This window comes from Triturus cristatus, chromosome 12 (genome assembly GCF_964204655.1).
Source record: "Triturus cristatus chromosome 12, aTriCri1.1, whole genome shotgun sequence".
In the NCBI taxonomy this organism is placed as follows: domain Eukaryota; kingdom Metazoa; phylum Chordata; class Amphibia; order Caudata; family Salamandridae; genus Triturus; species Triturus cristatus.
The window spans coordinates 858680604-858699323 of record NC_140595.1 but is presented as its reverse complement, the minus strand read 5'-3'; the positions used below and the strand labels follow the sequence as shown (position 1 = coordinate 858699323).

At 53.3% G+C, this 18720-nt stretch overlaps 1 protein-coding gene across 3 annotated transcripts in view; it reads left to right on the top strand.

Annotated features, from left to right (window-relative positions):
* Positions 1 to 18720, top strand: part of LOC146783114 (uncharacterized) — a 108501-nt gene that overhangs the window by 18635 nt on the left and 71146 nt on the right. For all 3 annotated transcript variants that reach the window (XM_085637314.1, XM_085637316.1, XM_085637315.1), the window contains 3 exons: positions 16225 to 16360; positions 17116 to 17229; positions 18106 to 18219. In XM_085637314.1, coding sequence (XP_085493440.1) covers positions 16225 to 16360; positions 17116 to 17229; positions 18106 to 18219 — 364 coding nt within the window. The remainder of the gene's footprint in view (positions 1 to 16224; positions 16361 to 17115; positions 17230 to 18105; positions 18220 to 18720) is intronic.

Here is an 18720-nt window from a genome sequence, read left to right as displayed (position 1 = left end):
TCTCTGCCATTCGTCCCTCCGGCACCCCCTGTTATACTCCCCCTGCCCTTTGAAGTCCGGAGTCCTCGCAGAGAGGGGTCTTTGGTGACTGAGGGGGTTCGGCGGGATTTCCTGCCGCTCGTTCTTTGGTCTTTTCAGGTGGGTCTGGGAGGGTCCCCAGACGCTCGGCAGGCGAGGCGCCTGCTCCCCAGGGGCCTGGTGGCCGATCGAGCCCTCCCGGGGGAAGGTGATCAGAGGTGCGACTGGGCTGGCGCCTCTTGGTCTGGCTCGGGGGTTCCCGCTCCCTCGGTCGGGCATGCGTGGTAGGGTGTCGAGTCTGTCAGGGACTCTGGCCGGCCCTCGGGTCTGTGTGGCTGGGGCGGCCGGAGTCGGAGATGCCGTGTCTTGGGGTGGTTGCAGGTTGGCGGGATGATCGGGAGGGCATACGCCGTGAGGCCGGTCTCACACGCGTCCCCCCCAGCTGAAAGGTGCGGAGAACTACCCATCCACTGGGGGGTTCTCCTCGCCGAAGCGGAAGAACCGGGACAGGCCGTCGGCGTTGGCATGATCCGTCCCGGGGCGATGCTCGACAGTGAAGTCCATCCCTTGGAGGGAGATTGACCATCGTAATAGCTTGCGGTTCTCTCCCCTCATCTGCATCAGCCACCGCAAGGGCCGGTGGTCCGTCTGCACTCTGAAGTGGGTTCCGAACAGATAGGGCCGTAGTTTCTTGAGGGCCCAGACTACGGCGAAGGTCTCGCGTTCTATGGTACTCCAACGTTGTTCTCGAGGCAGCAGCCTTCGGCTGATGAAGGCTATGGGCTGATCTATGCCCTTGTCGTTGAACTGCGAGAGGACGGCTCCGATGCCGTGTTCAGATGCGTCGGTCTGGACCACAAACTCTTGAGAGTAGTCGGGGGCCTTGAGTACTGGGGCGGTGCACATGGCGGTTTTCAAGGCGTCGAACGCCTGCTGGCACGGGGGGGTCCACTGCACCTTCTTCGGGAGCTTTTTGGAGGTCAACTCTGTGAGAGGCCCCGCGAGGCTACCATAGTTTTTAATGAACCGCCGGTAGTATCCTGTGAGGCCCAGGAAGGCCCGGACTTCCGTCTGAGTGGTGGGGGGCTCCCAGGACTTGATGGCGTCGATCTTTGGTTGGAGGGGGGCGACCTGCCCGCTGCCCACCTGATTCCCCAGGTAGACCACGGAGCCTTGTCCGAGCTGGCATTTGCTGGCCTTCACTGTTAGGCCGGCTTGGCGCAGGGCCATCAGTACTTGTCGGAGGTGCTGGAGATGCTCGTGCCATTGAGAGCTGAATACGGCTATGTCGTCAAGGTACGCTGCGCTGAACTCCTCGAGTCCGGCCAGTACCTTGTTTACCAACCGCTGGAAAGTGGCCGGGGCATTTTTCATCCCGAACGGCATGACCCTGAAGCGGTAGTGTCCATCGGGTGTGGAGAAGGCGGAGCGTTCTTTTGCTCCCTCCGTGAGCGCAATCTGCCAGTAACCGCAGGTTAGGTCGAAGGTGCTGAGGAACCGTGCGGCCCCAAGGCGGTCGATGAGCTCGTCGGCACGGGGAATAGGGTGAGCGTCCGCCCGGGTGACCGCATTGAGCCCCCGGTAGTCCACACAGAATCTTAGTTCGGGGGCGACCCCAGGGGCGGCCGCTTTCGGGACCAGGACTACCGGGCTGGCCCAGGGGCTATAGGAGGGTTCGATCACTCCAAGGGTTAACATCTTCTGTACTTCGGTCTTGATACAGGTGCGGACCCGGTCAGGCACCCGGTAGGCTCGGTGTCTCACAGGTGGGCTGTCGCCGGTGTCTACGTCGTGGACACACCAGTCGGTGACCCTTGGGATGAGGGAGAAGAGGTCTGCGAATTGTCTGAGCAGCTGGCGACAGTCGTCGGTCTGTTGGGGAGTGAGGGTGGTGGACAGCTTCACTCCCTCCACGGAACCATCCAGTTCTTTCGCGCACAGGGGGTCGGGTAGAGGTTCAGTGTCTTCTTCCGCCCCATCATCGGTGGCCAGTAGCAAACTCAACTCCGTTCTCACAAAGTGGGGCTTGAGACGGTTCACATAGAGAACCCGGAGGGGGTTCCGTGGGGACTGTACATCGATCAGGTACGTGACCTGACTCTTCCGCTCGATCACCTTGAAGGGGCCAGTCCATTTGTCCTGTAGGGCGCAGGGCTTCACCGGGGCCATGACCCAAACCTGCTGGCCCGGCTGGAACTCGACCAGAGTTGCGTTCTGGTCATACCAGCGCTTCATCTCTTCTTGGCTGGCCTCGAGGTTAGCCTCAGCGAGCTCTCTGAACTTCCGGGTCTGGTTGCGGAGGGCCAGGACGTAGCGGAACACATCAGGGGGGGTCCCCCGGGGGCTTGTCTCCCAGCCCTCTTTGACCAGGCTCAGGGGCCCCCGGACGGGGTGTCCGTATAGTAGTTCGAATGGGCTGAACCTCAGGGACTTTTGGGGAACTTCCCGGTACGCGAACAGGAGGCAAGGGAGGAGGACGTCCCATCTCCGGCGCAGGGGCTCCTCGAGGCCCAGGATCATCCCCTTCAGGGTGCGGTTGAAGCGTTCCACCAGGCCGTTGCCCTGGGGGTGGTAGGGGGTCGTGAACTTATATGTTACTCTGCACTGCTGCCACAGGGACTTCATGTAGCGGGATATGAAGTTAGTGCCGCGATCACTCACAACCTCGCGAGGGAATCCGACACGGGAGAAGATCCCCATGAGAGCCCGGCCCACCACGGGAGCCGTCACGGTGCGGAGGGGAATGGCCTCGGGGTAGCGGGTGGCATGGTCCACCAGGACGAGGATGAATCTGTGGCCCTGGGCGGTCTTCGGATCCAGGGGTCCCACGATGTCGATGCCGACCCGCTCAAACGGGGTACTCACAACGGGGAACGGTTGTAAGGGAGCTTTGCGCTTTCCGCCACTTTTCCCACTGCCCTGGCACGTGAGGCAGGATTTACAGTGGACTTCTACATTTGCTCGCATCTTGGGCCAATAGAAGTGTGTAACCAATCGCTGGTATGTTTTGTCTTGGCCTAAGTGTCCTGCCAACGGTACATCGTGGGCCAGGCCCAGGAGGAGGCTTCTGAAGCGCAGGGGTACCACCAGTACTCGGGCTGCGCCTAGCTCGGCTGACTTTTGTTCGCTGTAGAGGAGGCCATTGTCCCAATAGACCCAGTGGGTCCCGGTCTGGTCACCGGCGGTCTGGGCTTCTGCTTGTTGTCGGAGTCCCACGAGGGAAGGGCAGGTGGCCTGTTCCTGGCAGAACTCTTCACGGGAGGGCCCTCCCTCACAGCGCCACTGGGCCATCTCGGGCAGTTCTCCGAGCTCAGACAGTGCTTCAGGGGCGGAAGGTTCCGGCCCTTCTCCTGGGGTAGGGTCTTCTTCTCCCTCCGAAGGGTTGTCCGTTCCCGGTAGGGTGTCCTGGTTCTCGGGGACAGTGTTCGGTGGGAGGGCCTCACCGCCCTCGGAGGGAGGCAGTCGCGCGGTCATGGAGCGCGTGGTGGCTCAGACCCATTCGGGTAGGCCCATCATCCCGAGATGGGCTCTTCGTTCCACTTGCCCCCACGGGGAACTCTCAAGGTCGTTGCCCAGGAGGCAGTCTACGGGCTGTGATGTTCGGACAGCTACCTTCAATTCTCCGGAGACTCCTCCCCACTCGAAAGGCACCAGAGCCATCTGGCAGAGGCTCTCGGAATTGTCGGAGGATATGACCGGACAGAGGGCCCCAGGTAGGATCTGGTCTTCGGAGATTAGGTTGCGGTGGACCGCGGTGACACTTGCTCCGGTATCGCGGAGGCCCTCGACTCGGTGGCCGTTGATGGTCACCTGCTGTCGGTACTTCTTCGTGTTGGCGGGCAAGGGTGTCCCGGGGACCATCTCTCGATCACCAAGGGAGACCAGGGCCATGGCAGCTGGTTCCCACTCTTCAGAGTCCTCTATCTCTTCCCCTAGGGCCACGGAGGCCATCTGCCGGGCCGGGGGGTTGGTCGTTGTGGTTCGTTGATACTGGGGACACTGAGGGTCATTGGCGTAGTGTTCGGGCTGTTGGCAGCGGAAGCAGGTGATCCTGGTTCGAGGCCCTAGCCGCCCCGGGGCCCCGGTGCTGGCTGGGGACGGAGCTGGACCTGCCGCTGGTGGACTGCTGGGAGGGCTGTGCGGGGGCCCCCCTGGGAAGTCTCTCGGTCGGCCGTGGTTTCCTCCGCCCCTCTGGCGGGGGGGTCCTTGACTGTGGCGACCGTAGTCTCCCACGGGGCCTCGGGTGGCCCGGGTGTTCACCCAACGGTCAGCCTCGGCGGCCAGCTTCCGAGGGTCGGTGAGTTTACTGTCCAAGAGATGTTGGCGCAGTTCTACAAAGCAATTGGCCGCTAAATGTTCCCAGGCGATCAGATCGAACAGTTCTTCGAAGGTGGAGACCTTGCTGCCCTTGATCCACCCGTCCAAGGCCCGGCTGTAAAAGTTCACGTATTCTACCCATGTGGTGCCCGGTATTTTTTTGCAATCTCGGAACCGTTGCCGGTACATCTCGGGGGTGAGTCCATACCGGCCCACAAGGGCTTCCTTCATGTGGCTGTAGGAGTTCATGACCGTGGAGGGCAGATCCAGCAGGGTATCTCTTCCTTCGCTTAAGAACCGGCCCCACAGGCCAGCCCCCCAATCCTTCTGCGGGACTCGGTGAGAGGTCATGGCGACCTCGTAGGCCTTAAACCACTGCTGGATATCGTCGTTTTTGTAATACTCCTTTACCACATCCTTGGGGATGTGGACTTTGGCTTCCACGGTGGGAGCGGATGGTAGATTCCCGGAAGGTCGTCATTCTTCGCTTTTAGCCCTCAACTCGATCTCTTTCAGGCTGCGTTCATGTTCCAGCTGGAGTTTCTTTTCGTCGTGCTCTCTTTGGCGTCTCTTCTCCTCGAGTTCCCCCTGTAGCCGTAATTGTTTGACGGCTAACTTTTTCTCGGCCAGTTTTATTTCTCCCTCGATTTTCAGCTTGGCCAGTTCAAGTTCGTGGTTGCGGTTTCTCTCTCGGTCTGCTAGTTCCTCGGGGGACAAGTTCCCCTCTGGCCCGTTGTTTCTCACCGGGAGGCTACGTGGTTCATGGGCGGAGTCTCCTTCCGTTTGGGTCGGGGGCGCCCCCGTCTCGACCCAGGTCTTCAATACTTTCTGGAAGTCTTCCTTTGTGCTTAATCCGGTGGTAGCGATTCCAAGGTCTTTGCAAAATTGTTTTAACTTTCTATGCGTATAATAGTCCAATTGATCCTCTCGGAACGGTGAGCTCATCTCGGTACCTGCGGCACCCAGGGAGGTTTCTCCTTCCATCTCTGTTTGGTAGTGCGTCAGTCGTTCTTTGCACGCTCTCTTTCGGTGTCGGCTCGTATCCCGTCGTCTGCCACCAAATGTTGGAAAGGCGTCCGCCGGAGGGGGGTTCGGTACACGTCTTGCCCACCCCGGTGACCCACCTCTCCCCAGTAGGCCGAGCCAGGCGCGCACACCCTGAACTCACACTACGAACAGAAGGACACCACACGTATTCTTTGTAGGACGATAGGTTCTTTTATCGAAGGTTTCAAGGGATCTTTATGATCCAAGGAGTAAGTAGTACATCAGCGGCACAAGATACTACAAATCGGTGGTAGGGGAATGGGGGTAGCGGGACAGTCTTTGAAGGTAGTGTCTCTGCCAAGTATCCTGCGGATAGCTCACAATCCTCGAGCTGGAATGTGTTGTTTCTCTGGGCGATCTCTTGCCAATTCGGACTCGAGGGGAGCGCCGCGAGTCACTCAGCAGGCACAGGTAGTCAGAGTTCGGGAGCCGTGATCTCGTCAGCAGGGCTCAGATGGTTCAATGGCTGGGGGCCGCGAGTCACTCAGCAAGCCCAGGTGGTTCGGAGTTCGGGAGCCGCGATCTCGTCAGCAGGGCTCAGATGGTTCAATGGCTGTGGGCCGCGAGTCACTCAGCAGGCCCAGGTGGTTCGGAGTTCGGGAGCCGCGATCTCGTCTGCAGGGCTCAGATGGTTCAATGGCTGGGGGCCGCGAGTCACTCAGCAGGCCTAGGTGGTTCGGTATTCGGGAGCCGCGACAGCGTCAGCAGGCTTCGATGGTTCCAGGTCTTCTCTGCCATTCGTCCCTCCGGCACCCCCTGTTATACTCCCCCTGCCCTTTGAAGTCCGGAGTCCTCACAGAGAGGGGTCTTTGGTGACTGAGGGGGTTCGGCGGGATTTCCTGCCGCTCGTTCTTTGGTCTTTTCAGGTGGGTCTGGGAGGGTCCCAAGACGCTCGGCAGGCGAGGCGCCTGCTCCCCAGGGGCCTGGTGGCCGATCGAGCCCTCCCGGGGGAAGGTGATCCGAGGTGCGACTGGGCTGGCGCCTCTTGGTCTGGCTCGGGGGTTCCCGCTCCCTCGGTCGGGCATGCGTGGTAGGGTGTCGAGTCTGTCAGGGACTCTGGCCGGCTCTCGGGTCTGTGTGGCTGGGGCGGCCGGAGTCGGAGATGCCGTGTCTTGGGGTGGTTGCAGGTTGGCGGGATGATCGGGAGGGCATACGCCGTGAGGCCGGTCTCACAGGCGCATATCTCTTCCTAGTTTGGTTTTCCTGCCGATTCTCCCGCCCAAATTGAGGGTCAGAACCGGTGGGAGCCAGTTGCTGGGGGCAGCAAAAGGCTGGGTCAGCTTCCAAAGGTGGCAGGTCTTTGAAGCTTCCCCTTTCCTGGACCCAGCCCATCCTGAAGGGAGGAAGCATGACACCTCTGCCCAGGATGGGCTTTGTTTCTGGACCCAGAGAGCGGAGGCTCTCTATTCAGGGGTCCAGAAACATGTCTGGTGGTGGCAAATGGTGGGCATTCATTCAGGAACCACACCAGGGCTGGTCGATTTTCAGGGGATATCTCTAAGATGCCCTCTGAGTGCATTTTACATTCAGTCCTACACTGGCATCAGTGTGGGTTTAATGTGCTAAGAGGTTTGCTACCAAAGTTCCCAGTTTTTAGTGAAGCCATTATGGGGCTGTGGAGTTTGTAGTGACCAACTCCCAAACCATATACTTTTTATGGCTTTACTACACTTACAATGTCTAAGAATGGGCTTAGACACTGTAGGGGTACAGAGCTCATGCCGCTGTACCCTCACCTAAGGGCTAGGGCACCCTGCTAGAGGTGTGACTTACCTAGGCCTTAGGCAGTAGATTGCAGGCATGGCACACAGAGATGCGGCCATGTCGTCTCTTCACTTTATCTGCACCAAAACACACAGCCTGCAATGGCAGTGTGTGGGTGTTAAGGTGCAGGGTCTCTAAGGGCGGCTCAATAATTGCTGCAGCCCTTAGAGACCTTTTCTGGTCACCGTGCCCTTTGTACCCATGGTACCTTTTACAAGGGGCTTACATATGGCCAGGGGTGTGGCAATTGTGGATACAAAGGTATAGTCTTTGGAAAGAACACAGGCCTTGGGAACATGATTGGCAAGGACCCAGGGCACATCAAGTCAGGCTACATCAGATGTCAGACAAAAAGTGGGAGGTAACCATGCAAAAAAGAGCACTTTCCTACACTTGGCTTGAGTCGAGTCCTGATTATATTCTAAAAAAGTGAAAAGGTATCAGGGTAGTAATTCCCTAACCCCCAGGCTTCTTGGGTGGGGGGGGTGAGGGGGTCCCACTGGGACCCTGCAGGGTGAACAAAACCCACTATTTTGTAAAAGAATGAAGTACGGACTCCAGTTAGTAAACGGCCCCCAGGTGGCCAGGTCCCAGGGACATGTTGCTAATAATGCAGGGGGGCGCATGGGCCCACCCTCCTGGATTTTATTAATGTCCCAGGGACCACCACCTCTCTGTGGCTTATGCATTTTAAAACGGGGGGGCTCTCTGACCCTCTCCAGACCTTTGGGATCACCACCGTCATGGGGCCATATTTCAAAAAGAAATCGGAAGGGGGGCTTATGTATTATTATCGGGGGACCTCTTTGACCCCCCCGGCCCTGGGGTCCACCGCCTCCCAGGGGCCATAATGTATTTGTATTGGGGGTCTTAGGAAGTTCCTGGGCCCCAGAGAGCCCCACTTTCCCAGGGCCATCTTCTTTTTAAATAATTGGCAGGGGGGGGTTTCATCCTGAGCAACATGGCTGATATCCGGTGGAGCTTCTAGACAGCTATAGAGGAGATCGTCCCTGGTTCACCCCCTCAGCCGTCACCTACCCAGCCGGACATTGGGCACAGTTCTCCCCATTTCCCCGCTGTGTCTCTTTCCTCCCCCTCCCTCCCATGAATTACTGTAGCATTGTTTTTTGCCTGTGTTTTACTATGCTCTGGTAACGGATGTAATTTGTAACTTGTAACGCAACGATCCTCATGTAAAGCGATCTGATACCTACGGGTCTAGCCAGCGCTATATAAAATTCTTTAAATAAATAAAATCCTGCTGGGCCGTTCTCAGCCCTGGGGACCGCCACCTCTCTGGGGTAGGCCGTACGCACAAGAAAGAGGGGGGACGCACAGCCCTCTTCCTGGAGCCATAGATGGCCCTAGACGGCTCCTGCTATGTCCCAGGGTGCCCAGCCACAGGACGTTGTTTGCTGTGGCTTGGCAGCAGTGGTAAAGCTCCTGCCAAGCCACAGCAAACAGCAATGTCCTGTGGTTGGGCACCCTGGAATATAGCAGGAGCCTTCCCTGCTTCCAGCATGCGAGATCATTAAAAATGCTCTTGCTTGCTGGAAGTGGAGCGGAATTGCTTTTAGAGACAGGGAGCAGCCTTTACAGCAGCTTCCTATGTCTAAAATAATGCTGCCTCCCGCAGGAGGCGGGTAGCCTGCAGCGACCGAGGGGTATTAAGCCTTCCAGTAGACATTGCCGGGCCCTGGGGGATGGGGTCTCTGGGGCCGAAATCGACCTGTGGAGGGGGGCGGCATGGCCCCCCTCCACCATTTGAGAACGCCTCGGGGGATGAGGTTCACTGGCCCGAATTCGGCCCAAGGATGAGGGCCGCGGTTTAAAAAAAATCAATTCCAGGCCCCGAGGGTGGGGTCCCAAGGGCCGAAATTTGCCTGGGGAGTGGGGCAGCGCAGCTGAGGGTCTTTGGGGCCAAGAACCCCTCCTGTTACCTCCAATAAGTCCCACACAGCACGATTGTTGAGAGATGGTTGGAGGCCCTGCCCCCTTTCTCCACCATTCTGCAAATGCGCTGACTGGCGCACTACTGGTTGGGGGATGAAGTCCTCTTGGATGTTGAGGGTCCTTGGGGGCCAAGAAGCCCTCCTGTTGCCTCCAGTTCGTCCAACACAGCAGAATTCCTAGAGCTGGTCAGAGTCCGCCCCCTTTCTCTACCACTCTGCAAATGCAACTTCTAGTTAAAAAAATCCTAGAAATTTACTAAAGAAACACAAAGGGTACAGGGACATTATAGTTAGGCTCAGATTTCACTCATACAAAACCATAGAAATTCAGCAGTTATAGTTATCTAAGCTAACTACAACTTACACCCCCGCAATGCACTGCTTATAACCTCACATATTACATCACTCATGACATGGTCAGTGATATCACTGAATGACATCATTGATGACATCTAAAATGAAATCACTGATGACACCATCAAGTAAGTGTTTTTAAGAGTTTATGGGTGTTAAACATATATACTAACCAACTACAAAAATTAAATTAGTATACTTGGTCCACTACTACTGAGTGATACTACTTCTAACATATATTAAGTGAGTGGCTGTGTAACTGTATTTAGCCTTGCGTGTATGTGTGTGTGAGTGGCTGTATGGGTGTATAAGTTGTTTTGTGAGTAGCTGTGTAGGTTAGTGAGATGCTGTGTGAGTAGTGTTATCAGTGAGTGAATGGTTGTGTCAGTGGCCGTATGGGTGAGTGGTGGTGTGATTAGCACTATGGGTGGGTAAGTGGGTGTGTAGTGACTGTATGGGTGAGTGAGTGGGTGTAAGAAAGGCTGTATGAGTGAGTGACTGTGTCTAAGTGTCTGCATAGGTGAGTGAGTGGCTGTTTGAGTGGGTGTTTGGTTAAGTCAGTTGGTGCGTGAGCGGCTGTAATGGAGAGTAAGTGTCTTTGTGAATGGCTGTATGGGTGAGTGAGCAGATGTGTGAGTGCTTGTATGGATGTGTGAATGTGTATGTAAGTGGGTGAGTGGGTTTGTGAGTGTGTGAGAGAGTGCTTGCATGGGTGAGTCAGTGTCTGTGTTGAGAGGCTGTATGGGTGAGTGATTGCGTGTGTGAGTGACTGTTCAGGTAAATAAGTGGGTGTGTGAGTAGCTGTATGGGTGAGTTTGTGGCTATGTGAGTGGCTGCACAGGTGAGTGACTGGCTGTATGAGTGGTTGTATGGGTGAGCAAATGGTTGTGTGAGTGGTACTGCAAGTGAGTGAGTGGGTGTGTGAGTTCCTCTATGGAGGAGTGAGTGGATGTGTGATTGCTGGTATGGGTCTATGAATTGGTATGTGAGTGGTTGTGTGGGAGTGGGTATACAATAGGTTGTATGGGAGTATGGGTGGGTGCGTGAGTGGTTCTGTTGATAATGTCATCAGTGATATCATCAGTGTTGTCAGTGACCATGCCATGAGTGATGTAATATGTGAGGTCATAAGCAGTGCATTGCTGGGACGTAAGTTGTAGTTAACTCAGGTAACTATAACTGCTAAATTTCACTGGTTTTGTACGAGTGAAATCTGAGCCTAACCATAACATCCCTGTAACCTTTGTTTTTTTCAGTGAATTTCTATGTTTTTTTTAACTAGTAGTAACATTTGTTGAGTGGTGGAGAAAGGGGGTGGGGCCTCCAACCAGCTCTCAGGAATCCTGCTGTGTCAGACTTACTGGAGGTAAGAGGAGGGCTTCTGGGCCCCCAAGAACCAATAGCATTCAAGAGGGCTTCATCCCCCAACCAGTGCCAAGAGGTGCGTTTGTAGAGTGATGAAGAAAGGGGGCGTGGCTGCCGAAGACCTTTCAGCAATTCCCCTTTGTATGAATTACTGCAGGTAAGAGGATGGCTTGTTGACCCCCAAAGACACTCTAGAGCCAAGGGGATTTCATCCTCCAACCAGTAGTGCGGGAGGAGGCTTGTTTGCACAGTGGTAGAGAAAGGGCGTGTGGTCTACGAAGTCCACCCAGCATTGGCACTGTGTGGGACTTACTGGAGGTAACAGAAGAGGTTGCTGGCCCCCAAGGACCCTTAAGAGCCAAGGGGACTTAATTCCCCAACTAGTAGTGCACCAGGAGACGTGTTTACAGAGTGGTGGAGAAAGGGAACGTGGCCTCCAAAAACCTCTCAGCAATCCCACTGTGTGGTGTGCACCCCAGGACAAAGCAGGAGCTGGCCCTGGGGGGGTGGCGGTCCCCAGATCCATGAATGGCTACAGTAGGGGGGGGCTGCGTGGCCCCCTCCTTTCTTCAATTTTTCCCCAGGGAAATGGTGGTCCCTGGTGCTGTGGGGGGAGGGCGCACGGCCCCTCACATTCCATTTTACAAAAGCCTCGGGGAGGTGGCGGTCCCCGGGGCTGTCGGGCTGCCCCAGGGGCCCCCTGCATTAATTTCATTTTAGCCCTGGGGAGGTGGCGGTCCCTGGGGCTGCGGGGAACCACGTGGCTAAATATGGCATTAATGTCATATTTAGCCCTGTGAAGGCAGCATTCCCAGGGGCTCTGGGAGGGGGCGCATGCCGCCACATCAATTCAATATTTGCTATGGGGAGGTGGCAGGACACAGGGCACAGTGGTTGCCGAGCAGGCAATCCCCACATAAATTATAAACAATGCCCCGTTGAGGTGGCGGTCCCCGAGGCTTTATGAGCCCTAGGAGGGGGGCCCTGTGTGCCCCCCACCTAAATATATTGTACATGCCCCCATGAACTGGCCCACCCGGGTCTCAAGATTACAAAAGCATAGGAGACCCAACTTCTGTTTTTTAAAAATTTTCGGTGAGATCCGCAGACCTAGACTGACTCAGCCAAAATTTTCAATAAATGCTTTGTGGGCATTGCTTGGTCCCCGTTGGACCCCTTCAAGATCCCTAAGGGGTCAGGGTGTTTCTACCCAGCTCCCTTTTCTTTTTGTAAAACTTTTGTTCTGTGACTCGGTTTTAGCTGAGTCACAAGATGGCTGCCAACACTTCCTGGTTTGACGTTTTGGCAGCCAATCAGATCTCAGCATGAGATCGGGAGGGGTCGAGGATCATCCGCATCACTAAATATACAAATTTGAATTTTCTTTAATATTTCAAAAACTACCAAACTGATTTACGCCATTATACCGCAACCTGTGGGCCTCTCATTGCCCTGTTTTGCACCGCAGCCTTGGGTCTATCGATGACAGTGCTTTCTTTAACGACGAGGCGGCTGCTGCTTGCACATGACCAGTCAGCACCGAAATGAGCACCGCCCCGCTGCGCATCGCAGCCCTGGTCTCTCTGATGCTGCTGGACAACAGTCACTGAGCCGCTGCCTGCACCGCTACTTGAGGGCACCGCACGTCGCACCGCTCTGCTTCACACTGCAGCTCAGACGCCTGCAAGCTCTCCTAATGTTAAACTCACAGAGTTCGACCTGCAATGTGTGTGACTTGAAGGGCCTGACGACTCGTGCACCGACTTCTGGAACTTATGCTTGCCGATACCGCTCCTCCGGAGCTGACCTCAAGGTCCGACGTCCTGCATCTCCAAAAGTACTGTTTTATGGGGTTTCCCGACACTGTAGCTGGCCCACAACGCCGTGACCGGCCAGAACTGTTGGATTTGTTTGTTCATGACACCGTAATAGCCCCGGACAGAGCTATCGACTTCAAGGAACTGTATTTAAAGCGTATTTTTGCATTATTCGTATTTTGATCACTGTATGTTGGCTTTTTATCATTTTGGTCTTGTTTTACACAGATAAATATTGGAAATGTTTCTAAAACTGGTGTGGTGTCCTTTTATAGTGTTTTCACTGTATTACTTTTTGTTATATGCAAAAGCTTTACACACTGCCTCTGAGATAAGCCTCATTGCCTGTGCCAAGCTGCCAAGGGGGCGAGAAAGGGTTGTTTTAGATGCGTAATCTCTTTATCCTGACCAGAGTGGTGGATGAAGCCTGCATACTCTTGCCAGCTAGAAAACCCATTTCTAACAACCGGTCATTACCTAGGGGACATATTCAGAAGAGAAATAGAGATTTGAAAAGGTTATAATGTATTAAGTTATGGGAGTCTATTGTAACCTGCATGTTTTTTTGTTTTGTTTTGTTTTTATATAAAGATGGAAGGTCTGTAGTAGTGTACATAGAAGGTGAGGTGTTGAATGTTCTTTTACATCTTGTAATGCTAGGGATGCTGTTGAGTTTATGCTTAAGTTTGGTTCTGAGTTCTAGGGGGTTCCAAAGAGTGTGGTTGGTGGTCTGGCAGTTGCACTGCTGGAGGCTGGTGTGTGGAAGCTTCAGTAAAGCCTCATCTATTCCTACCACAAGCTTTCACTGCGCATCTTTGGTGCCATCCACGCTGCGTGGGCAACGCGGCTGCACTGGGGCTCTCCAGCGGCAGAGTGCACACTGTGTGCCCTTTACCCACGAGCATCTAATCACTACACGTATCAGGCAATAGCTCAGGGTGTTTTTCATCCACCTGAAGAGGCTCTCACTATAGCAAAGGTCAGTGACCCCTGCTCTGTAGAGCACCTGTGAGGAGCTACATACACACGGGTGATCCTGAACAGGAGCCACGCACCTCACCTCATCGCCAAGCACGTGCACACACACTTCACATGGTTGCCAAGCATGTGTATGCACACATCACAATTATGGAAAAGGCGGCCAGTCATTTACACTACACAGATCTGGTTTGGGGAACCAGTGCCCAGACACCTCACTGGGGTGTCCAGGAGGCATCCTTGCCCCTGCTCAGCCGCCCGCCGCCCTGGTTCAGGGCTGTAGTTGAAAATAGTCCAGTAGTCCAAGGTAGATTTAGTAAAGGTGTTTCTAAAGATAGATCGTATGAAGAGCCCCACCAGGAGCAGCCTTCCTGCTGCTCAGCCCATTCTCCAACTGACACTCTCACTCACCCAGCATTCCCCAGCAACATTACTTCATTCATTCATTCATTTATTCATTCATTTATTCATTCATGCGGGGCTAGGGAAGTGTCTCTTCTTTTCCTGTTTTGGCGGCGCAGGCCTGGAATCACCTACCATTTAAGCATAGGGACATGCGGAATGAATTAATAAATGAATGAATGAATGAATTTAAATAATTGATTGCATAATTACTTAAAATCATTGCAAATTCACACATACTGCATCACTTAATCTTAAAATTCTACTATTAAGAGCATTCAAAGCAGAAGAGAGGTAACGTCTTTATCATTGACGTACCACTACCTCCTGTCACTACGAATAGAAATTAATCCCCTTACGGATGGACCTAGCGTAAAAAGTTCAAGCCCTATATCATATGACTAGACTCCTACTTTGAAAGCGAGAGACCAACATTAAACGGACCTCAGTAGAGCAAAGAGCTCTTGACGAACAATATGGCCACATCATCTCCTAAAAAGAATGAGGGCCCAACCCTAAAGAGCCAGATGGGCTAACACCAGAGACTTAAACAGAATTCTCTCTTACAGGCATCCAGTGTAACTCTGCCAGGTAGGGGGAGGTAGAGGCACGCCGCCAGAGTTTAAATAGTAGGTGAGCCACCATCTTCTGCTCACCTTCAGGCCCTTGAGGAGATCATCGGCAAGGCCAAGATAAAGCCCATTGGCGTAGTCCAGTCGAGAAGTGACCAAGGCATGACCGACACACCTCTGAGCCTCCAGCTGACGTAGATATACACATTCTTTTACCACCCAAGATACCTGAGCCCTGATCTAATTACATGCCCAGGCTCCTGGCCAAAGGTGCTGGAGGAGGGGGCGGGGGAGCCTCCCTTGGCCGACTTCCCTCCAACCAGGGGCCGTGCTCAAGAGCAGAACTTCTGTTTTATCTGGGTTACATTGCAGATTGGACCCCAAAGCTTTAGCAAAGTCGTGCACCCTGTTGGTGATCAAGGCACCGTAATCCCACCCAAAACTGACCACACCGGGTGCCAAGGACGGTACAATGAGGAGCAGGGTGTCACATTGCGTCACTTATAGGTACATTTAGTTAGTGCTAAAACAAGCGCACCGCTAATTTGTTGCTGGTTTAGTAAAAACTCAATGTATGAATTCAGTGCAAATTGGACACCCCCCAGTTATTACCTTGTGGGAATTGCGTGTGCAAATGTGTGCAGAAGCGTAATTACACACAAACCAGGAAATGACCATGTGCACACATGATTCCCCATTTATTAGCGTACATGTGTTTATTCTGTGCTAAACCTGGCGTGAGGCCTTTGAGCCAGGGTGTTTTTGCATGCAGTGCAGGCTCTCAAGACCTGGCTCTTCGGCTGAACGGAACTGCTGAGCCCTCTTCCCCCTTTCGCCCCTCCTCCTGCGCCTTGAGACCCTCACGGGTGAGTAGCGCGCTTACAATTCCCTGATTGATTGATTGATTGGTGCAATGAGACCTGCTATTTCTAAAGAACCCATGTAGTCTCTAAAAAGCGCCCGCAGGTTTCATGGTTCTAATTCCAATTCAGATTTTTAAAAACCTGGCGCAATGTCAGTGTTCACATGCTTACCTCTAGGAGTGTGTCTGTTGTCTGGAATATAGCCCAGCGTCTGCCCTGACAGCCGTTCAGGTGTTGTCTCTCTTGAGTTATTTATGTGTGTTTGCGATGTCTCCCCACTCTCAATTCTGCTCTATCAGCCCCATTGTCATACCCCTCGCTCTTCCTGTTTACACCCAAAGGTATCTAACTGTCTCCATCATCGCCTCCTCCTCTCTAGCATGCTCCCCCCAATGTGCAGACTCAAGTCTATAGATTTAGATGTGACATTGCTAAGTATGTCTTCTATGTCTTCTATGTTTAGCTCTTCCAGGTACCAGGTATATTCTGTGACATTGCTAAGTATGTCTTCTATGTCTTCTATGTTTAGCTCTTCCAGGTACCAGGTATATTCTGTGACATTGCTAAGTATGGCTTCTATGTCTTCTATGTTTAGCTCTTCCAAGTACCAGGTATATTCTGTGACATTGCTAAGTATGGCTTCTATGTTCAGCTCTTACAGGTACCAGGTTTATTCTGTGACATTGCTAAGTATGGCTTCTATGTCAAGCTCTCCCAGGTCCTAGGTATACTCCATGACAATGCTAAGTATGTCTTCTATGTCTCCTATGTTCAGCTCTTCCAGGCACCGGTCACATTCCGTGATGTTGCTGCCTATTTCTCTGACGAGGAGTGGAAGCTGTTGCACGAATGGCAGAAGGAGCTGTACAACAACGTGATGAAGGAGATTCACCAGACCCTAGTGTCGCTCGGTAATGTCGTTCTGTCCACCTGTGTCTGTGGGAGTGATGGGAAAGAGCCGGTCAGGTGTATTTACCAGTCTGGTGTCAGGAGGCACCCACTGGAGTGCTTGGGGTGGCAGTGCTCCTGGTGCTAGGGAGGCATGGCAGTTGAGATAAGATCGTATGTCTACAGGGCGGCAGTGGTTGGTAGTGTGAATGGAGTCCTAGCATGGGAGACTCTGTAGTGTCTTTCTCTGTTGGGGTCATGTCCAGACGATGCACAAAGTTTTGTGCCTAGGGTAAAAGGAGGGATCAGATATAATGTAGCTGGGGTGACCTGCTTCAATGTTTTTTGTGTAGGGTACAGACTGGGATCTCGCAGGCTTTGTGGGTCTGTGAAGGTAGGACAGACCAGATGGTATCTTTCTAGTGGGGGGGGGGGGGGGCAGGTTACACTGCGCTGAGATTGGTGTATGTCTGTCTGTGATAACAGATAGTTGTGGCTAGGATTGTCCAGGAAAATGCCACGCTGCAGCCTGGGTCCTGATGGCTGCTGAATGGTGCCCCTTGTCCTGCAGTGACATTGTTCCTGGGAGTGGGTGGGCGTTCATTCCCCTGTGTGGACTCCTTGGCTAAGCACTTTGTTCGAGAGAGCGCTGGACGAGGCGCCTTTCCTTTACTTCCTCACAGGAGTTCTGGACTTTGGTGAGCTTGGCTTCTTGGCAACCTCTGGCAACTAGGCTGAGAATGAGATGCATTATCCTATTTTTTACTCCTATTGACAGGTCCTCTTATCGCTGCCTCTGTCTTTTCATTGAGCACAAAAGGGAAACACGAGATGGTCATCACGGAACTGGCAGATACCGAGCGACGGAACAGCAGCATTGGTCCTGCTCCAAGTAAGTGCTTTGTGTAATGCGAGTCTGTGAGGACAGTTAGATACGCCTCTAGGACATCCCCTGCGCAATGCATGCATGGGCAACAGTGGCCCACAACTCCGCTTGGCTACCATCGCAGCTGGAGAAAGAGCTCTCTAATAGAGTAGTAGCAGTATTTGCCACCTTCCTGCTCACTGTCCGGGATTTCTGGTTGCTTGCTAATACCCACGCAGACCATCCGTGCACAGGACCAGGTAGGCACAGGGAGTCTACCCGCTTATAGCTTGAGTTTGCAGGACGCTGTTCCATCCAACCCTAGGGTCCACAAAGGTTCTGTCCTGTCTCTGGGGTGGTGTACCCCATGAAAGTTCAGCCTTTCGTCCCATCCCTTGGTGGCACAGGACCAAAATCCTGGACGCAGCATTGACAATGTCTATCCATCGAGGAGCACCTTCAGTAGGACTCATGGGAGCAAAAAACCCTCACAGGCACACGTACCGACCCAACTCCGTCCCCTGTGACCACAGACACATCTCCTGTTTCTCGCTGATGTTCATTTTAGGATCTTTAGATTTTCAGGGGATTTGTGGTAGGTCCTGGTCTGGCGTCCCTAAGTCCTGCATGATCCAAAGTTCTTGCCTTCCTCAGCTGCGTTGCCTCCTGCTTTACATATGTGTTCCAGTACCCATGCCCTCAGTCACATACATCTTGGAAAGAAGTAAAAACAGTACAGAATGTTTTATTTTTTCTTGCTGACAGTTCTTTGGGGATATTTAAACAGGACAGGAGTTGGTATAAGTTGGGGAGGTGAAGGAGGGAGTGATGTTGTTCAGAGTCATAGAATGAGATTGGTTAATGAACGAGGGCTGATCGTGGATCTCTGCATTGGTGCGACAGGTGATACGGTTACAAGTCCGGATCTGTTGCTCAAGATACAGAGGGAGGATCCGCAGCATCTGAAGAAACTTCAAGAGGCGGAAGCAAGAGAAATACAAGACTGTCTCAACGCAGGTGATGAAGAGCGTCTGACCGCTCTCTGCTCTTCACAGTTAATACACACTAAGGGACACACGCAGGGGCTGCCACGCACCCCTTTTTGTACTGTTCCATCTGTGTCGTACTGCATGGAGGCAATGTGGTGTTGTAACAAAGGATTGAAATACCTGAATCCATTAACCAAGTCTGAAGCGTTAAATCCGTTCTTACACTAAGAGTGAATTATGTTGAACTTCAGTGGGGACCTGTTTCAGAGTTTTGATTCCAGTGAGATGTTCTTGGAGAGGGTATACTCAATGCATAGTTTCAGTTCCACCATCGAATAGTAAGGTAAGAAGCAGGTAATCGACTGTCTGAGGGAAAGCAAGGGACCAGAAGAAAGAAACAATCATTCAGTCAAGCAGGATTTGTAAAGCGCAGCCCTGTTACCCCTAAGGGTATCGGGGTGCTGTGTCTGTGTTGAAGATCCAGGTCTTGAGTCTCTTCTGAAGTCTGCCATCGAGGGGGCTGTACGGA